We start from the raw sequence: 20,027 nt of genomic DNA, 5'->3' as shown, positions 1-20,027 counted from the left end.
GCTCGCGTTTTCGCTTCCTCAGCGTCTCTAGATGCCCGTAGCACTTGGTAACGTAAGGCGTCAGCTGCTCGTCCGTGACCGAGTGGGACGTCTCGTGTTCTTCCTCGTCCTTTGTTACGGAGCTGCGAGCGGTAAACTCCTCCTCTTCCTCCTCGCCTTCAGTCGCCACACCGTCTCCGCTCGATAGTAACCCGTCGTCGCTCTCCTGCATCACAAATGCCTAATTACGTTCCCACAAACCTTATGTCTATCCGCACACCACGACTCACGCGGATCGGAGGCATCTCGTGCTGCTTCCCCTTGGCCATTATCTTCCGTTGCACTTGTCGATAATGAGGCCAAATGCAAAGTAATGCGAATGCGGAAGGGAAACCATGTGACCATCACTCCTACATGTACTTCAACTTGCAAGTTCAGGAAGATCACTACGGCTTGCTATTGCTAGTTGTCTTCATCCTTGCCTCCGAGTCCGTCGCCGCCCTTGTGTTCCATGTTCTTGTTTTCCGAGTCCTCCGCCTCCTTGATCATGCCCAGGAAATTGGCGTCCACTGTACGCAGCAGCTCCTCCATCTTGTCGTCCTTAAGGCTGCCACCGCGATCGTCTGCCGCTCCCTCCTCCATCGTAGCCTTCTTACGGCGCAGCTCCTTCTCCTTCGCCTCCAGGTTCTTCTCTCTTTTCGTCTCACGCTCAAACATACCGTTGATAGCCGCCTTCTCATTGGGTTGGGATACAGCTAGGCCGTCCGACAGCTCCATGAGTGAGATCATGCCGTTGCAGTCCCCCACAGCTACGAGCTTGCCACCGAATCCCGCGTTACCCTGCACACTGACGGACGAGAGAGCGACGTCTCCGACCTTGTGTGAGTACGCTACCTCGTTTTGACGGTAGAAGAAGTCCCAGATGTCCACGACGCCGTCCATTCGAGTGACGAAGAAAACGCCAGCGCGTGTAGGCGACCAACAGCCCGCAGTCACGTACGAATCGTGGTAGATGGTGCTCATGATGGGGGTTTTAAGATCCTCGCACCACAGACGAGCAGTCCAGTCGCCGATGGTAAGGAAAAACTTGTTATGCGTCGGATTGCGTTGAATCGCACACACAGCCCCATTGTGTTTTCCAGCAGCCAGGTCATACATCGTAATGCCATTATTCTGCTTGGCATTTCTTAAGTTTACACTTAAAACCGCCCCTTGCTCCGTACCAACGAGGTATTTGGTCGGGCCAGCTTCTGTGTTGTACTCCATGGACGACCCACCGAATGCCAGACCATCCTTGTCTGTGAGAAGCAGCTTTTGCGTAGGTTGCGCAAGGTGACGAATATCCCACCAGAGCATCCAGCCGTCAGTCGAGACAGAGCAACACTGGTTTCCAGTCTTGCTGGATATCCAGAAAACGTCGTAGACGGGGTCGTGGTGTGAGTGCTCGATAATTGACGTCTCCGCTGGAGCGGCGCCAGATTTACGAAGATCGAAGAACGAAATGAGCCCGTTATAAGATCCAGCCACGAGCTGGTCGACGGACTTGGGGTTGTAGCGCATGCAAACTAGCGGGGAAGCTGGTTTCAAAGTCGTCTCCGGTGTATTCGGGTTTAGAACATCCCAGATGTAAAAAATTGGGCTGGAGGTCGCGCCGATGCAAACTTCGGATCTTGGAAAGTTGAGGATGCAGGAAGCACGCTGGCCTTTTTCTTGCGGCCTCTCGGGGATGCCAGTCGATCTGCGAAGACTGTGCCGTTTGACCCGGCTCGGGGTCACGAAAGACGGCAAGCCCCTTTGCACTGGGCTGTTCTGTCGTGGCAGCCTCACCCATGTGTGCAAAGTAGTCCTGGTAAATGTTAATTGTATTGTTCTGCTTGAGTGCGCGGTCTACCACTGGTCCGAGACTCTTGACTGCTTGTCTGTAGTCGTCGTCTTTCTCCGCTTTCTTGCGGAATCGCTGTACGTCGCTCTGCTCGGCTGGATCCACATCCTTGGGCCAGCCACCCTCCACATGCCGCATACTACTATGCTTAGTCACCAATCTCTCCGTATTTACTTCGTGCTCGGACATGTGGGGCGTCGTATCCAGACGGGTTACCATGGGTCTTCGTCGTACGTAGTCATTCTCCAGTGTATCAGTGCACGGAATGCTCTCAAGCACCTTGGCGTCTACGTTGCGGAAGTCGCAGTAGTGTCCGAAGCTCTCTCGTTGCTTCGTGTACAAATACGCGAGTTCCATCCTGCTGCGTCTTAAACTTTAACTCGCTGGATTTGGGATCGCATTGAAAATGTTCCAAGGATCGCGTCCTTTCGAGTTCAGAGTAACAACGCTCTCTGTGAAAACCATAGCACACACAAGCTTGTAATTAGCAGGAGACCAGCACACAAGGGCAAACTAGGCATTTTCTTCTTTATTTTTCAGGTTTCGATGCTTGCACTTAAAACACCCATGCCATGAATGGAGCTGCCTACGTTCCGCAATACATCTCTCATCTGCATTATCTCCTGGCCAATTCTCTGCTGATGATAATCCACAACGCCTTACGCCTTCTTGTTCACGTCCTGGCGGCGCTCCAGATAAAGTCGCAGCTCCTCCACTTCCTCCAGGTCCCGGTGGTACTTGTTCTGAAGATAGCCGCCGAGACCAGCACCTATGCCCATGAATAGCACGTGCTCCCACGGATCTACGCAAAGATAACACGACCGAGGTGAGTTCGACCGAGGAGAGCAATGCGGCGTCATGTGATATTAGTTTAGCATCTTCGCTAAAACGCGATTGAGAGTATACAAACGTACGGCGCATATACGGGACCTTCTGCAGCACATTACTGCCGAGCTTGGTGGAGAGGCCCATGAGGGTGCCGACGGCAATGCCCGTGAAACCCATTGCTGCTATAAAGTCTCTGTTCCGTGGGTTTTGCCCCCACCACACCAGCGGTCATAAATCGATGGCATCTTCAACGCCTGTGATTGGTTAATATCGGGAATTTTTCACATTTCATCAGGTGTACCGAAGGTAGAATCAACTTAGAGCAACACTCACGACGGTTGGCTCCGACGAAAAGCTATAATACGGCAGCAAATTTCTTGAGCTTGAACGTCACCACCTCCTCGTTTGAGCTCCCGACCCGACAGCGATGAGCGACACGGAGAACAGCAAGAAGAGCAGCAGCAGCAATTACGAGGAGCGCGTAAAGCACGTGTCGGTGATCGCCAAGCCGCTCGCCACCAAGAAGCAGACCAAGCGCGCCTACAAGGTGGTCAAGAAGGCCACCAAGGTCAAGGGCATTAAGCGTGGCGTTAAAGAGGTGGTCAAGGGTATTCGTAAGGGTGAGAAGGGCGTTTGCGTTATTGCCGGCGACATTTCGCCCGTCGACGTCATCTCGCACATCCCCGTTCTTTGCGAGGAGAACGATATTCCTTACATCTTCACTCCCTCTAAGGTGCGTCAACTTACATGATACTGATGCAGAGGCTGGATCTAATAGTTCGTTGCAATTGGATTTACATTTATAGGTGGACTTGGGCGCGTCGGCACTGTCCAAGCGGCCCACGAGCGTCATATTGATCACGCCCAACAAGGCGGGCTTTAACGCCCAGGAAGCCTACGACGAGTTGCTTGAGGAAGTGAAGCAGGTGCAGCCGACGTATTAGATCCTTAGAAGGCGAATTGCCTGCAGCGTTTCACATCCCCTCATACATGTAGCACTTAATCATTAACTTGTCCGTTGCTGCTGTTGTGCTTTCACATTGAGCCATCGACAGCAGAACGGAGACGAGCAGCGTTTTACGTATACAACTATCCGATACTAGCTCGTCTATCAAAGCTTACCTCTTCCCCGACTTGGAACTGACACACAATTCCCACAGATCAGCACAGCGCGGGCCCACAACTGTATTTGCTTCAATAGTCGAGCTGCACAAATGCCAAGTTCAGGCCTAAAACACATCGTTGAAAATGCCACCAGCCAGGTCCTCCCAGGTCCCAAATTTCGCTACCAGAGGGGAATAATGGAACAGACCCTTGATCGATCGGCTTGGATGCAGAAGCACTAGCTGCAGGAAGCGCTCTCGCAGACAACGACGCTGCGGTGCGCTGCTCTCCTCGTCACGACGAATGTAGTCTTGCCAATATTCTGAAGCCACTGTCTCCCTCCACAGCTCGTGATCACAGTGCTGGATAAGCAACAATGCAGTCAAGTAACTGGAGTCTCAGAAGACACCACAAGGATTTCACTTACCAGAGCAGAAAAGAAGACGGCGACGAGGTCATACAGAGGGTCACCCGCTTTGGCGTCTGCAAAGTCGATCACAGACGTCGGAATCCATTCGTGGGGGCCGACAAATCGCTCCTTCCGCTTCTCTCCGATAGCCGACAGTCCCGCGAGTGTTGTCAGGTCAAACTCTTCGTCTTCTTCCGAACTGCTGCTACCGCTGCTGCTCGCCTCGCACTCCATCTCGGTATCAAAGCGACCATCAGTCAGTCCATCTTCACTATCAACAACACACGCATGAGTGGAGATCGGCAGCTTGCCCTTCAAAATAGCTAGACGAGGTCCCAAAGGGACGCCCAGATCCTTTAGATGCGCTTCGTTCAGAAAACTTAGCGACTCGAACGTCAGCTCCTCTTGCTCCACAAGCAACGGGATGTACTTCTCACAACTGATAGACTCCAGGAAAGACGACAGATCCCAGTCACTCGCTACGCTTGACATCGCCACGTCTGGCTGTGCATCCACCTCGGAGCCGAGGATGTTTTCGTCTGTCAGGTCCCCATGAAGCAACACAGGCTTCAACTCAAATGGCTTTACTGGTAGCAACTCCGACATAATGGCATCTCGGTTTGCAGTGGGGAGGAAACTCTCTAGCTGCTTCATCAGGTGAGCAGGGAGGTCGCTCTCCATCAGGTGGACTGCAAAGCATCAACAAACTAATAAGTCCCAGCACTTCCACAGACAGTATGTATACAGTAAAGTCTTCAGCTTACATGACACTGAACGCTTTCGTTGACGAAGCAAGTAGTGGATATACCAATCCCATTCCGCCTTGGTGTGCCCGTATACTCCTCGAAACTCTGGATCAATTGGAACAGCGTGCAGCTTCGGCAAGAACTCCCGACTGATCCATCCAGCCACATTTTTCCAGCTCTGAGGCGTGATTCCTCCTTTCTTCGTCATCGAGTCGAGCCCAACACCGCTGCTCTTGTACTCGACGACAACGTACGGCCATCGCCACATTGGTCCTTCTCCCTCGTCGTCGTCCACTTCGTCCACATACAACAAATGTCCAGAGCGGTACAGACGAGGAACCATCGCGTCGAGCGACTGCTCGGAGTCTAATAACTTGCCCATCATCCGATACACAGCCCTCTCAGTACGGAAGCAGTCCTCCATCGCATATCGTAGAGACATGGTATATTTCAGCTCGTGTGGCTGCAATACGTTGTTCCTGCGACGCTTTGATGGAGTTGCAAGCTCGCTGTCGATCGATTCGTAGTTTGGAGCCATGAATGCCTCAAAATCAAACTCGCCCCAGTTCTCGTTGTACTGGCTGAAGAACTTGACGATCAAGCGCTTTCCAACTGCAAATGTCGGGTTTGCACGCGACGTAAGACTCTTCATCTTTGGATACTTGACTTTAGTGACGACGTTCTTCGTTTTAGCAGTGTCTTCTGTGCTATTTGGCAGAGCCAGCACCTTGTGACGCTTGAGAACCTTCTTCAGTTGAGGCTTCCAGTACTCCAAGACGCGGAATGATTGCTGGAACATCTCCTCGCTCAAGTATCCATTCAATCGGGGGATCTGAACCAGCCGGAACATGTCAAAGGTTTCCGGTCGAGTGGCTTTTAGTTCGTGCTGGAGCATCGCTAGCGCCATGTCTTGTCCGTCGTTGAGTAAATCCTTCATAAACATGAGCACATTGTGGGAATCCACGAAGTTCTGGGTCACTGCGATCGTGAGATCCAAGTTCAACACGAGATGCCACCAGCCATTGGGGACGTAGATTGTGTCTCCTTCTTCTTGGATGATCTCAAGCGGCTTTTGGTCAGTAGAGAGAGTGGGGTACACGTGCAGGTACCACATGAGAGAAGGCATGTCCAAGCCACTACTTTGATGCTCGCCGTTCTTGCCGACATTGACACCTGGGGGTGGCGAGTCAGGAGGGTAAATCGCCCATCTCTTCCGCCCCTTGACTAATGAATTCCACGCTGATGTTCTGGCAGGATCTTGATGCCAGGGGGCCCCAGTGCGTTGAGGCCCAATGACGATCCAACGGAAGTCTGGTCGGATAGACCCTGGAGCGCGATTCTTCTTCTTATCGTTCCTCACTTTTTTACCTCCAGCCTCGAGTTTCACAGCTTTGGTTGACTCGACCTTCCCGTCTTCCTCTGGGCTAGTCATTACGCTTAAAAAGTCTTCCTTAAACACCTTCAAGTCTTGGACATTGTAATCCTCCAGCATAGCAGGCATCTTCTCCCCAAAACGAGCATCAAATATGTACAACGGCGTCTCATCGTGCTGGTAGCTTGCATACTGAAAAAAGTCGGCAAAACTCATTTCCATCGTCGGACTGCTAGATATGACGTCCAAGTTGTGTGTGATGCGGTGCTTTACGTCACTTGGGAATTTCTCCACCAACTTCTCCACTGTCCACTACAATAAACTCGTCAGACAGCTAAAAAAAAAACTTTAGAACGTTCCTCTTCTCACCTCCGTTGACGCCTTCCAGTTGCTAATAGCGTTGCAAAGAATGAACGGCACTCTCGAGTATTGCCTAATACCGTGAAATAAAGTCAGTATCCAGCTAGTCACTGCTGTAATATAGTCCTATCGCGTATTAATTACTCGTAAAAATCTCGGAAGGTCAAGTCCTGGATGTCAATCTTCTGCAGCCTCCGAACGGTCGGTTCCTGCTCCTCACTGGGCAGCATATAGCCGTCACCTAGCTGCATATTGCAGCGACACCAGCGACGGTACAGAAAGTCCGAGCTGAATCCTCTCACGGCCAATGGGCGGAAGACCTTATGCAGCTGCTCTAGTGGCCTCGGGTCTCTCGGGTAGAAGGTCGTTAGCTTCCAGTTGTGGTGGAAGGAGAAGTCCCCATTGTGTAGACGCAAACATTGGCCCATCCAGAGTGGATCTTCTTGACAGAACACATAGAATACTGCAGTGCACGGTAGGTTAGAAGAGCAGGAGCCAGCAAAGCGACGACTGAATGACGTACCGGAATTTACTTCAGAGAGACGCAGCAAATCTGTCAGCTCGCAGAGCAACGTGAAGTACACGATCAGCTCGTCCGAGAAATCGGAGAAGGCACTGCTGGCGAGTACCGGCTGGCGGGACATCGCGGCGCCGCAAAATCAGCAGATTGCAGACTTGTGTCATCCATCAGCTACCATAGTTTCGTGGGTTAATTATTTTGTGAGAACAATTTTGACCAATGAAATTAGGTAGTCGATCAAGTTGACAAACCCATATAGGCCCATTCCCAACCCGCATGCGGCCAATGTGAGGCCTGTGATTGGCTGAAGCTCGCGCGGGGTGCATGCATCAAAGAACAGAAAAAGGTCCAGATGTGCTTAAGGAGGCTAGGTTTACCGGTAGAGAGTGAGCCAATCAGAGTGAAGTATATGTTGAAGACGAGTTTGTACAGCAATCTATTAAATGCCATTTCTTAAAATTATCCAAGCACTACGCAGCAAGCAGCAATGACAGCACTACGGTTGAAGAAAAAAGCAGAGACGGATGCGTTCTGTACAATAGTGTTCGGGCCAGTGATGAATATGATTGCACAACATTGCACCATGTGGTGTAGTGATCTCTCCGAAGTTGCGGATTATCACCCGTCGACAAAGACGTGACACCGCCCAAGTTGTTCAAGCGACGAACCCTCGGTCAGGTGATGTACGGAGACGCTAAGGTGCAAGGGACTCGACGGCGTCACCTCCGAGTTTTCAACAAGTATCGGATACGGCCCTATGTCACTGAATCCAGGCTGTCCTTATTATTAATAATGGACTGGCCGGATTCGCATTCAGCGGACCATCGAACCCTCAGTGGCGGTTGGGATGAGTTCGCGGAAGACTCAGCGACCCTTGGAAGGCACGTTCACCGTCTGGGACAGGGCGTGGACCGTTAAAGATGCTCATGCGACGGTGCAGACGACGCTTGGCATGCAAGAAGATCCATAACGGATCATTGTTCACTTGATATTTGTAGGACTTCTTATTAGGAATAGACCCGAAAGGGTAAGCTTAAATACAGAATAGAATTTCCACTCAAGCACATAGAGCGACGTCCGGCTTCAAGGTAAGCGTCAGGTCAAGCTTGTTTGAGTGTGTTATGCCTGTCGGTGAACTCGAAGCTCTGTAGCGAGGGTTCATCCGGCAAGTCCAAGAGACTTTGTGTATTGGCCGATTATTATCGGGAGGTTTTACGTGACGGCTTATTGTTGCCTATTTGCACGACTGGGAGTGCTTGAATTGCCTCCCTTTTATTTCTTCCAGCCGAGTGTTGAACACTCGGTGATCTCGTAAAAGGCTTACCCGTACCTGGTACCCTTCCGCTGTTGGGACCACGAGGATTCAAAACACCTGCTAGCTTTGCTCGTGCTAGTAGCGTGTTCTTATTTTACTGGTTGGCCTATATAAGTAGTTTACAAGGTCCAGTTTGTCCCGGTGCAAGGGCAGAACTGGGGTATTCAGGTCCGCCCGAACGATCGTTTACTATCCTAGTAGACGTATTGTTGTGGGAACATCCTAGCTACATCTGTAGCTAGAGTTCACGTGGGATTTCCAACACCACAACTGGTGCCGCGACCCGGGAACAGATTGTGACCATTGTGAACTGTTTGTATGGCCTTCCAGTTTACGAGCTACCAAGAGAAGAAGAACAAGAAAAAGACAAGAAACATGGCGAAAGGACAACCGACGGTACCAGTTACGCCTGCCAAGTCTGGCGGGGCTCGCAACGAGAGTTCAAGCCCGGCTGCGCGCTTTGCAGCCGCCACCGAGCTTTCAGTGAGCTTCGACGACGAAGCGGACATCGGTCCTGACGCCCACGATTATGAAGATTACGAAGACAAGACGCCGGCTCCAGAGCCAGGCGCAGCGACGCCGGAGACGGCCACGCTATCATCGGGGCTGAGCGGGGCGACCAGGTCCCTTTCGAGGAACCTCGCCGACGAGCTCGATGATGTTGCGGGACCAGAACCAGCCTACGATGATTATGACGATGGGACCGAGGGTTCTAAACCTTCGGTGGCAAGTGCAAAGCATTCAGCACTGCTGAAGGCACCTCGCCCACCTATCAACGGTGATACACCAGCCGCCAAGCGCGTTTTCGACCGCGTATAAGCGCTGATGCAGAATGATGAGTGGATGCAGCTGTTCAAGCCCATCCCCAAGAAAAAAGCCGACTAGCCTGCGCTTGCGCAGGAACTTCAATACCCAGTCAACTCGGCTTCGACTAGCCAAGTTGCCGAGGATTCAGTTTCGCTACTGTTGTCGCTGGGGTTCGAGAACGAGACGTACCCATCGACGATGTCGCTCCAGGATTGGAGTTCACATGAAGCCGGAGCGGCTCTCCAGAAATGGAAGAAGAAGCTTCGGAAGGCGTTTGGCGCTGTTGGATCAATGCCGGAAAGCAACCTGTGAGTCGACCGATGATTCAAGATGAAGATCCGTCCAAGATTCCATTGCCGCCGACGCCCCAACGACTCGTTCGTACTCCTCCGACCAAGCGTGGAGCTGAGCGTGGTGCCTTTGGCACTACCGAAGCTTCACCGTACTTTCAAGACTCGCACATGGTTACGCCACGTTCGGAGAGCCGTATGCAACGTATTTACGCAAGTAACGAGGGTTCGTTCGGTCGCCGAGGCGGTGTGCGAGCTCCCAAAGGTGGTGCCGGACGTCGTCAAGTCGACAGCGATGGTTCGTCCAGTGACGATGACATTTTGGTGCGTACATTCGACGAGGAAGATCCTCAACTCGAGTTGATGCGTCAGATGAATGAGCTAGCGACGCTGAACGACGTGGACCCAACACCGAGGATTGAAATGGCCTCGCACCGACCGCTGGATCGCATCACGCCGTTCTCAGGCTCTCGCAACAAGAGCGAGAGCGGTATGCAGTGGCTCCGTGGGTTCGTCTATGAAATGACTGGAACCCACACAGATGCCGATAAATGGTGCATTCCATTTGAGCTAAGTCTCCGGGACGGAGCCATTCATTGGTTCCGTCAACTTCCGAAGAAGACGAAGCGCAAGTGGAAGCTGCTGAGCGACGCGTTCATCCGCTACTACTGCTCGCAGTTCACGCAGACGGCACTGTCGCGTTACTACTCCGCCAAGCGGGAACGTAATGAACATCTGTGCGACTACATAAACAGGCTGAATGGCTATGCTCGGACCGCCCGTCTACACTTCGAGAAGAGTGGTCGCGACGCGAAAGAACACGTACAGCAGTTCCTGGCAACATGCGATGATGACAAGCTGGCGGAGAGTCTCTACCACGCTCGAGTCGCCGACATTAACGAGCTCGAAGAGATCATCGAAGATGTTCTCAAGGGCAAGGAGAGGATGGCCAAGCGTGACAGTGAGTACCGATACTCCAAGAGTCGTGATACGCGACGCGACGATGGATTCGCCCGCAACAACCGGCGTGATGACCGCCGCCGCGATGACAACCGAAACAAACCAAGAGTGACGCTCATTGAAGCCACGGTGAATGACCTACTAGCTGAATTAGAAGGTCGTGAAGCTGCTCAGGGAGGCACCGAGTATTCAAACGAAGATCCGAGCGCTTACAACGATGTCCAAGACGAGTACAACGACTTTCAGCCCGATAATACGGATGGTGATTTCTCATTGGATGAAAACGACCGATACCTCGCCGCTGCTAACGAAAATGAACGCCGTGCAGCTGCTGAAGGCACCTACGCACGTTCAGACAACCGTCAACCGCGTGGAAACGTGCCTGATCGCGAGAATGGCTTCAATCAAGATCGCCGAAGTAGTGACCGTGGGTTCAATCAGGACCAACGCGGTCGACGTGACTTCAACCGCGACAACCGACGCCCACAGTACGGACCATGCGCGGTGTGCGGTGGCATGAGTCACTCCGCCCACTACTGTAACAAGCGATGCAAGTTCTGTAAGCAGCTCCACGATGCTGGACAATGCGAACTTTTCCGCAACTTCCAAGACCTTGCCAAATTCGTGCGCACTAAAGGCACGAAGGAGGAGCTCCCGCCAGAGCTCAAGGCCGTCGTTCAAGAACGTCTTTTAAATTAGGCAGCCCGCCAACTACAACTGGGTTGGTCCCTATCGGGCTGCCACAGTTAACCGAGCCTTCAATGGAAGCAGAGTGTATCTTTGCTTTCATGGGGCAGAGTGAATGGCCTGATAATTACGTAACAAGTGTGAACGCGACGAAAAATGAAAAGGAGAGAAGTAGAATCCTCGGTGGAGGTGTTGGAGAGAGAGTAGAGTGTGCTGATGCTGATGAGGGTACCAGCGAGGGTTCGTTCGGCTTGGTTTCGAGTGCAGCGCGAGACGAGCCCAAGGGTCACTCCAATATGATGAAGTTGAACCCTGGCGAGAGACAGGGGTGGTGGTCGGCCAAGAAATTCGACCGACGGATCAGAATGAGAGCTCTGGTGCAAGGTGCTGTGAACGACCAGCGAACGAGGATTCTCCTCGACACGGGAGCGAACGTTAGTGTGATCACTGACGCCTTTGCCAAGAAGTTGCGACTCCGAGATGTACCCGATCACGGACGCCGCATTGACATCCAAGGAATTAACGAAGGCAAGGTGTCTACGACGCGACGAGCGTGCGTCAAGATTACGCTCGGATGGGAGATGGTGTACGAGTTTGAGATGTGGGTAATGGCGCATAGTGCGGGCGTCGACGTGGTACTCGGGACCGACTTTATGATCCCAGCTGGGATCCGGTTGGACCTGTTCCACGGCGCGGCGCAATTACCGCACGAAGTCCAAATCCCGCTGATAAAGACCAAGAACATGATCGACAGCGAAGAATACGGCTCCCATGTTAACGCCGGGCCACCCGAGCGGTTGGACATTCAAGCGCACGAGTGGCGAGAATATCGATTAGCGAAGCGTCAAGTCGGGCTGGAAGAACACGTACTGTGGGTTCGTCGAACGAACAAGCTAATCCCATCAGTGACGAGGTTTCGACGTGGACGGCCTCAGAGCATTCGATTGACCAACGTGTCTGATCGAACTGTGTACCTACCAGCACACGACTCGATCGCGATGTGGATTCCAGATGGGGATTTGCCACGAGGTGACGGCTATGTGCGTCTGGAGTCCAAGAAGTACCAAGACTGGCAAGTGTTAGCTAACGAAAGGTTGTAGAGACCGCGAGCCTTTCAGCGTGAAATGCGAAATCTACGAACAATGGCTTGCAACTCAGCCTTCAGCAGTTGATCGACCATACTACCCAGAACCCGGTGGGGTGCTAGCACGACCTCTAGAAGACTCGCTAGTGGATTCTAGTGATCGTCTGACATGTGCAGAGCGCTGGGCACTGATCCTGGAAGAACGTGAACGAGTGGAAGCCTGTCTGGCGTCTGGGGTGATAGCCGGGGATTCGGCCGACGGTCAGCCTTCCGCAGAGCCTTTGGACACGTACACGACAACCCATGGCGGAGGCAATAACGCGAACGAAGCCTCGGTAGTGCGTACACACGAACTACTGAGGCCGGTAAACGTGGTACATACGCCAACGAGTGTTAGTGTCCAGTCAGGGGTGACCACGGAAGCGAGAAGCAACGGCACTGGATTGAATGGAGTCACCCGTTTTGACGAAGCTGTCCCGGCCTTGTGTGCCACCAAATCTGCGAACGAGCCATCGGTGGTTGATCCAGAGGATACAGGCATCGCGCAGAAGGTGTTGAGTACGGCACCGAGTATTCATTGCAAGATTGGTGCGAATTCCGAAATGTCAAGACAGCGGCAGAACGAGGAGCGGAACAAAAGTCAACAACCCAATATGTCGGCGGCCCACGCATTCAATATTGCGAGCGACGACTCGGCAGATGGCCCAGAGATGGACACCAGGATGGGAAGGAGATGGACCAAGTACCGACTGTTGAAATCAAAGCGGATGCCAATGTTGAGTCAAGGGAAGAATCCGTAGCGGCGTTGGACGGAACATACATCTCGGTTGCTCGAGTGTTAACAACCGAGGGAAATGAAGCAACGGAGGATACGAGAAATGATTTCTACGAACACCCAGCTAACAACATTGGCTTGGACGACTACGCGAAGGAGCTGGCATTCCTGCCGGACCTGAGCGAAGAGATCAACACGACAATTGACTACACTGCGCCTAATGTTGCTGATCCTGAGCTGTCGACTGAACGCCGAGAACGTCTAGTCGCGACGCTAAAGAACCACGAGCACATCCTGATTGATAGTGGTAACGCACTGCCGCCGCCAGCCTACGGAGCGGTATGCGATATCGACACACAGGGGCACGCCCCAATTAAACAGCGTGCCCGGCGCGTGCCGCTGCGATTTCTCGGCAGGCTGTACGAGCTGCTGCGCGCTTTATTGCGTGCGGGACTGATCGTCTTTTCAGACAGTCCATGGGCATCACCGATCGTGATTGTGATGAAAAAGAACGGGCTGGACATCCGGCTCTGCATTGATTACAAGTGGTGAATGCTATCACTGCGATCATGGAGTATGCAATGCCGCTAGTCGACGACCTGTTAACAGATCTCGAGCGCTACCTATGGTTCTGCTCGCTGGATGCAGCAAGCGGCTTCTGGGCGGTCATGATGACCTTGCGAGCGCGTAAAGTGTCAGCGTTCGTCTGCGCACTCGGACATTTTGAGTGGTTACGCATGCCCTTTGGGTTAAAGAACGCGCCGATGATCTACCAGCGTATGATTGACAGCGCACTCTGGGGGTTCGTTCAACCTAAAGGAGGTTGGTTTGAATACTCGGAGAGGATGCGTTTAGCTGAAGAACAGGCCAAGGAACGTCGTGGACCAAGCGCCGAGGGCTCGTTTCAAACGAAGTTCGCGGCAGACCGCGAAGCACCGGTAGAGACCGACCCTGTACTACAACTCGTCAACAGCCCCGTCGCTGACATGTTTACGAACGGGGAATCAGACGAATCATCGCTGGTACCTGTATTTGGTCGACGGTCGTTTGTGGATGACATTTGCTTCGGTGGCGAGGATTTCGACAGCTGCCTGGCGACGCTGGACCGATTGCTGGCAAGATTTGCACAGTGTCGGATCAGCATTAGCTTCACCAAGAGCATCTTCTGCCAACCCAAGGTGGACTTTCTGTCGCATAAAATTTCGCCAGGAGGTATCAGAGCTGACCCCAAGAAGCTTGCGGCTATCACCGAGCTTTCGTTTCCAACGAGTAAGAAGGGCATGCAGTCGTTTCTTGGAGCGGTTAATTACTACAGCCGCTTCATTCAAGACCTCGCGGTCTACGGTGCGGCGCTGTACCAGCTCAAGGATGAAGACTTTGTCGTTGAAGGTGGCCTTTCTGTGGCACGTCATTCCTTCGAAAGAATGAAGACGAGTGTTTCACATTCACCCATCCTCAGGCACTTCGATCGGTCGAAAGAAGTTCACGTCATGCTCTTTGCGAATGAATGGGCGTTGAGCACTACGCTAATGCAAGAACATGAAGGCAAGTTACACCCCGTACGGTTCCTCGGTCGGGTGCTTAAGGAAGCCGAGATGAACTACCATCCAGCTGAGAAGGAAGTTTTGGCGTTACTTCTGCTGTTGAAGATCTGTTACGTCTCCAGCTGGCAGGAAAGACGCTACATGTCTATACACGATTCTCGACGTTAGAGTGGGTGCATAAGTCGAAGTCTCTCTTCGGACGCGCGGTCCAGTTCGCAGTGCTGCTATCGCAGTGGCACCTTAAGGTGCAGCGCGTGAAGGAGAAGGATGTCGCTTTTGCGCAGCTACTGCAGTCAAGCATCACGAGCTTTGTTGACCTGGAAGACTCGCTCGCGCCGGTGGCGCCTCCAAACAAGGGTTCCCCGACTATTCGAATGGACCCCGCGTTGCTGTACGCCAGGCTTTCCCGTAATTACAGCGGATTCGTCATGTCTTTTGACGGATCACCGAAGACAGAGAAGTACGGTGGCTACGGGAGTTGTTCATGGGTGCTGTGGAGCCTTCCTGAGTGGAAGGTAGTGATTGCTGCAAACGCTTACCTCTCAGCTACCACGGTGAATGAGGCAGAGTATACAGGTATGATAAACGGTGTCAAGGCTGCTATTGCGCACGGTGCCGGGGATTTAGTCAACGTTGGTGACTCAAGGCTCGCGATTCAACAATCACTAGGGGTGATCGCATGCAGGAAGGAAACTTTGCTAGCGCTGCTGAATACTCACAAGGAACTCACGGCCAAGCTTCGATCAGTTAAATATCTTCACGCTGTACGAGAATACAACACGGCCGCGGATTCGTTAGCCACTGAAGCGCTGGAATCGAAGGTCAGTCGGGTAATCTTGGCTGAAACTCGCAAGTCGGAATTGGCATCGCTGAACCGCATCCTGGAAATGATCGACGAGCCGGATGAAGACTCGGTAGATGTTTCGTCACGAGGGGCAGAGCGTCAAGTACATGTACTGTCAGGCAGCGAGTCTTCAAAGTGGAAAATTTTCGAAAATTTCGTGGTTGATTACAGCTCACCAAAGTGCGATTATGGTAATATAGCAGTGATGACTCGGCGACAGACGAAAGCCAAGAAACGCGTCAGGTTTGCAGATGAACACTCGGAGAATGTCTCAAAAGCTCAAGAACAGAATGAGGAACGACGAGAGACGTCCACCGAAGATTCATTCGGCGAAGATTTGCCAGACCATCCTCACAAGACTGTACCAGCGGCATTTCCCGATGTGGAAGATGTTGACCCGGTAGCGATACAGCGGGAACGACGCAGACGGATACAGGTGGCACAAGACGAGGAGCAGAAGTGGTTTAGTATCAAGAAGGTGCTTCAGGGCCAAGCACAAGAGCTGAGTTACAAAGAAGCTCGAAATGCCTGGAAATACGCTGACCGGTTCGTGTTATCAGAAGACGGCGTGCTTCACTATCTTGGATTGAATCGTCGGTACGACCACGGTTGGCAAGAGGAGACCAAGCTGCGGCTTGTGGTACCGACAACGATGATTCAAGAGGTCTTGCAGAACTGTCACGACTCGCTGGAAGGAGGACATCAAGGTGTGGTGAGAACGTTCCATCGCGTTAAGTCCGATTATTATTGGATCGGCTTGTACGCTGACGGGGAGAAGCATGTGAAGTCATGTCCAGATTGCAGCTCGAGTAAAAGCCGGTTACAGCTTCGTGGATACTCACCTGGCAACGTACTAGCCGAACGACCTTTCCAGATCGTCTCGATGGATTTTGTGATCTCACTACCGAAATCTCGCAGGGGGAACACGGCGTTGCTCCTATTTCAGTGCTCGTTTACGGGATTCGTTATTGCCAAGGCTATGTCAGATACGACTGCACTGAGTGTTGCCCAAGTGTTCGAAGAATGTGTGTACCGACGATTCGGAGCCCCATCATTAATAAGGCACGACCGCGACCCACGCTTCATGAGCGAGGTTTTCCAAGCATTTGCAGAGATGATGCAGTCAAGATCACGAGCGACTTTGAGCTATCGGCCACAGGCTAATGGACAGCAGGAACGCTCGGTGAAGTCGGTGATGGGATCCGTACGGGTGTACGCGGAAGACCCTCTCCAGCAAGATTGGGACGAAATCGCGGAGAAGCTGGTATTTGCTATTAATACTTCTCAAGACACTACGAGGAAGGAGACGCCGTTCTACCTCGTTCACGGTTGGGATGCTCAGTCGACGCTGCGGGCAATGTCGTCATCACTCAAACAAGGGCTCGGCAAGCAGTCTGACGCACTAGCGTGGCGGCGTGAGATCAATCGATAACATGAGGTCGCCCTCACTATGGCCAAAGATTATCAGGCTGTAGAAAAGGAGCGACGAGCAAAAAAGCATAATGATGCTCTGAGTCGACTGGAAAAAGCCGCTGTACCTCAACCAAGTGGAAACGAACACTCGGCAGACCCTCTAGAAGCTTCAGAAGAGATGGAAGATCCTGCAAGAGCCCCACCGAGATCTCTTTTCGAGATTGGGAGCCGGGCGTGGTTGTACACGGAACGCGTCAAACCGGGCTTGACGAAGAAATTAGCTCACCGATGGCATGGACCTTTTCGGATCAAGCGCAAGGTGGAAGAGTTCACGTACGATTTGGAACTGCCAGACCGAAGTGAGTATTGCTTCTACCCAGTGGTGCATGTATCGAGACTCAAGGCCATCAACGAATTCAGCAGTCGACCGAGCTCTCGGCTGGTACTAGACGCGACTAATGAAGCAGGACTCGATTTTGACGAGGAGTTGTTGCCTGAAGACAGCTGGGAACCAGATCAAGTTGCCGGCGAATATGAAGTCGAGGCATTATCCTCGACGACAGAACATCACTGTCGACGAGCACGGAGCGTGCTGTACGCGAGTTCAAACTCCAGTGGGTTGACTATGAAGATCCAACTTGGGAACCAGCATCCAACTTGTCATGTGGAGGTCTGCTGTACGATTACTTGCAAGCCCAGAAGGGCGAGAATCGACTGCAGATGGCGCAAGTTGCGGACGAAGACTAGCGTGACTGGATCACGTGTGAACTGCCCACAGGGCGATGCAGCCTGTGGTAACAGACGAAAAACGTTACTGCAACAACAAATTGTATATGCATTTGAAGAACAACATGAACATGATTACGCTGTGGAAGTGGATTAAGAATAAGAAAACATGAATGCCGACCGGGGAGCGACCACTGAAAACGAAACTTCGCTGGACCCCTCAACAGTTAGCTGAGATGCTGGAGAACGTCGTGGAACATGCAGCGAGGACATCATCGAAACCAACAGCAGTCTCGAGGCGACGTTGAGTGTGTACATCGCCGTGGAGAGGAGGCGCAACGCTGAGCTGCACTTGGTGACGTGACATTGCAGTCATGTACGGAATTATCGAGGTCATCATGTGATCGACCGATGCCTCCGTACTTTCAGCCAGCATAGCGCGCAGCGAATCTTCGGTGAGTGGTGGTGTACCACCAGCAGGCGAAGGAGGAGCAGCAGGAGCCATCTCCGCGGATTCAGCGGTCATCATGTGATCGACCGATGCCTCCGTACTTTCAGCCAGCATAGCGCGCAGCGAATCTTCGGTGAGTGGTGGTGTACCACCAGCAGGCGCAGGAGGAGCAGCAGGAGCCATCTCCGCGGATTCAGCGGCGACAGGGAGTGCCACAGGAGCTACCGCAGGGCGTGAAGAGTCCGGGCAGGAAGCGCCGGAGGACCGGCTGATGACGCTGCTGTCAGGGGAGGTGTAGCAGACTGAGGGGCGTTCGAACCCTCGGTCTTGCCCTCCTGAGAAACAAGTCGAGTAATGCGAGGTGATGAGCAAGGTGCCGATGATTCAAGAGAAGGATAAGCTGACGTACCTCCAGCTGTTCACGTTCGCGACGTCTACGAGAATTGAGACGCTGAAAAGCGTCGGACACGGCTCGATTCAGACGCTTGGACATACGGTGGCGAGATGGTGAATTGAAGAATGAAGAAATGTCACAACGGGCACCAGTACCGTGGCTTCCATTGCGACAGGGGCAGTTGTGGTGTAGTGATATCTCCGAAGTTGCGGATTATCACCCGTCGACAAAGACGTGACACCGCCCAGAGTGGTTTCAAGCGACGAAACCTGCGTTCCGAGGTGAGATGTTAACGGAGACGTTAAAGGTGGCAAGAGGAACTGCGAACGGCTTCACCTCCCGAGTTTTTCAAACGAATATCGAATTAGGGTCCTATGTTCACGAATTCCCAGGCTTTTCTTTTATATAATATAATGGACTGGGCCGCGGTTTTCCTCTTCAAGCGGACCATCGAACCCTCAGTGGCGGTTGGGATGAGTTCGCGGAAGACTCAGCGACCCTTGGAAGGCACGTTCACCGTCTGGGACAGGGCGTGGACCGTTAAAGATGCTCATGCGACGGTGCAGACGACGCTTGGCATGCAAGAAGATCCATAACGGATCATTGTTCACTTGATATTTGTAGGACTTCTTATTAGGAATAGACCCGAAAGGGTAAGCTTAAATACAGAACAGAATTTCCACTCAAGCACACAGAGCGACGTCCGGCTTCAAGGTAAGCATCAGGTCAAGCTTGTTTGAGTGTGTTATGCCTGTCGGTGAACTCGAAGCTCTGTAGCGAGGGTTCATCCGGCAAGGCCAAGAGACTTTGTGTATTGGCCGATTATTATCGGGAGGTTTTACGTGACGGCTTATTGTTGCCTATTTGCACGACTGGGAGTGCTTGAATTGCCTCCCTTTTATTTCTTCCAGCCGAGTGTTGAACACTCGGTGATCTCGTAAAAGGCTTACCCGTGCCTGGTACCCTTCCGCTGTTGGGACCACGAGGATTCAAAACACCTGCTAGCTTTGCTCGTGCTAGTAGCGTGTTCTTATTTTACTGGTTGGCCTATATAAGTAGTTTACAAGGTCCAGTTTGTCCCGGTGCAAGGGCAGAACTGGGGTCTTCAGGTCCGCCCGAACGATCGTTTACTATCCTAGTAGACGTATTGTTGTGGGAACATCCTAACTACATCTGTAGCTAGAGTTCACGTGGGATTTCCAACACCACAACCAACTCAAGGGGAGACAGTGAAGTCGTCCGGAAACGACTGGATTGGGATGTCCATGCACAATTTCTCATCGTGGAAGGAGAATTCAAGCAATACTACCGTTTGAGCTTCGGAGCTTTTGAGCGTCTTCTTACTTTAATTGGTGGGCAACTCTCTGTTAACCGGTTTCAGTCCGCACGGCGATCACGTGGCGAGCCTCCCGTATCCCCAGCAGCCATGCTACAAGCATGTATCAGCTGGTTAGCTGGAGGTAGCTTTCATCAAATTCGTATCATCACGGGGACTAGTCGATCAGGTTTTTATCGCATCGTTCATGCTGTTATAAGA

At 52.4% G+C, this 20,027-nt stretch overlaps 3 protein-coding genes across 3 annotated transcripts; 1 reads left to right on the top strand and 2 right to left on the bottom strand.

Annotated features, from left to right (window-relative positions):
- Positions 1-441: 441 nt before the first annotated feature.
- PITG_19609 (dynein-like protein) lies at positions 442-2,304 on the bottom strand (the record flags this gene model as incomplete). The annotated part of the gene is made up of 2 exons (XM_002996886.1): positions 442-1,640; positions 1,741-2,304. The coding sequence occupies 2 exons, from the start codon at positions 2,216-2,218 to the stop codon at positions 442-444; spliced, it is 1,677 nt and encodes a 558-aa protein (XP_002996932.1).
- Positions 2,305-3,111: 807 nt separating this feature from the next.
- PITG_19608 (ribosomal protein L7Ae/L30e/S12e/Gadd4, putative) lies at positions 3,112-3,790 on the top strand (the record flags this gene model as incomplete). The annotated part of the gene is made up of 2 exons (XM_002996885.1): positions 3,112-3,422; positions 3,496-3,790. 2 exons carry the CDS (start codon positions 3,117-3,119, stop codon positions 3,631-3,633), a joined length of 444 nt encoding a protein of 147 aa, XP_002996931.1.
- Positions 3,791-3,858: 68 nt separating this feature from the next.
- On the bottom strand, positions 3,859-7,344 carry PITG_19607 (histone arginine demethylase, putative; the record flags this gene model as incomplete). The annotated part of the gene is made up of 6 exons (XM_002996884.1): positions 3,859-4,155; positions 4,221-4,891; positions 4,967-6,632; positions 6,690-6,753; positions 6,825-7,143; positions 7,204-7,344. 6 exons carry the CDS (start codon positions 7,322-7,324, stop codon positions 3,919-3,921), a joined length of 3,078 nt encoding a protein of 1,025 aa, XP_002996930.1.
- Between the last annotated feature and the right edge of the window lie 12,683 nt (positions 7,345-20,027).

Source organism: Phytophthora infestans, genomic scaffold (assembly GCF_000142945.1).
Source record: "Phytophthora infestans T30-4 supercont1.99 genomic scaffold, whole genome shotgun sequence".
Lineage (NCBI taxonomy): Eukaryota > Oomycota > Peronosporomycetes > Peronosporales > Peronosporaceae > Phytophthora > Phytophthora infestans.
This window is presented reverse-complemented; position numbering and strand designations above follow the sequence as displayed.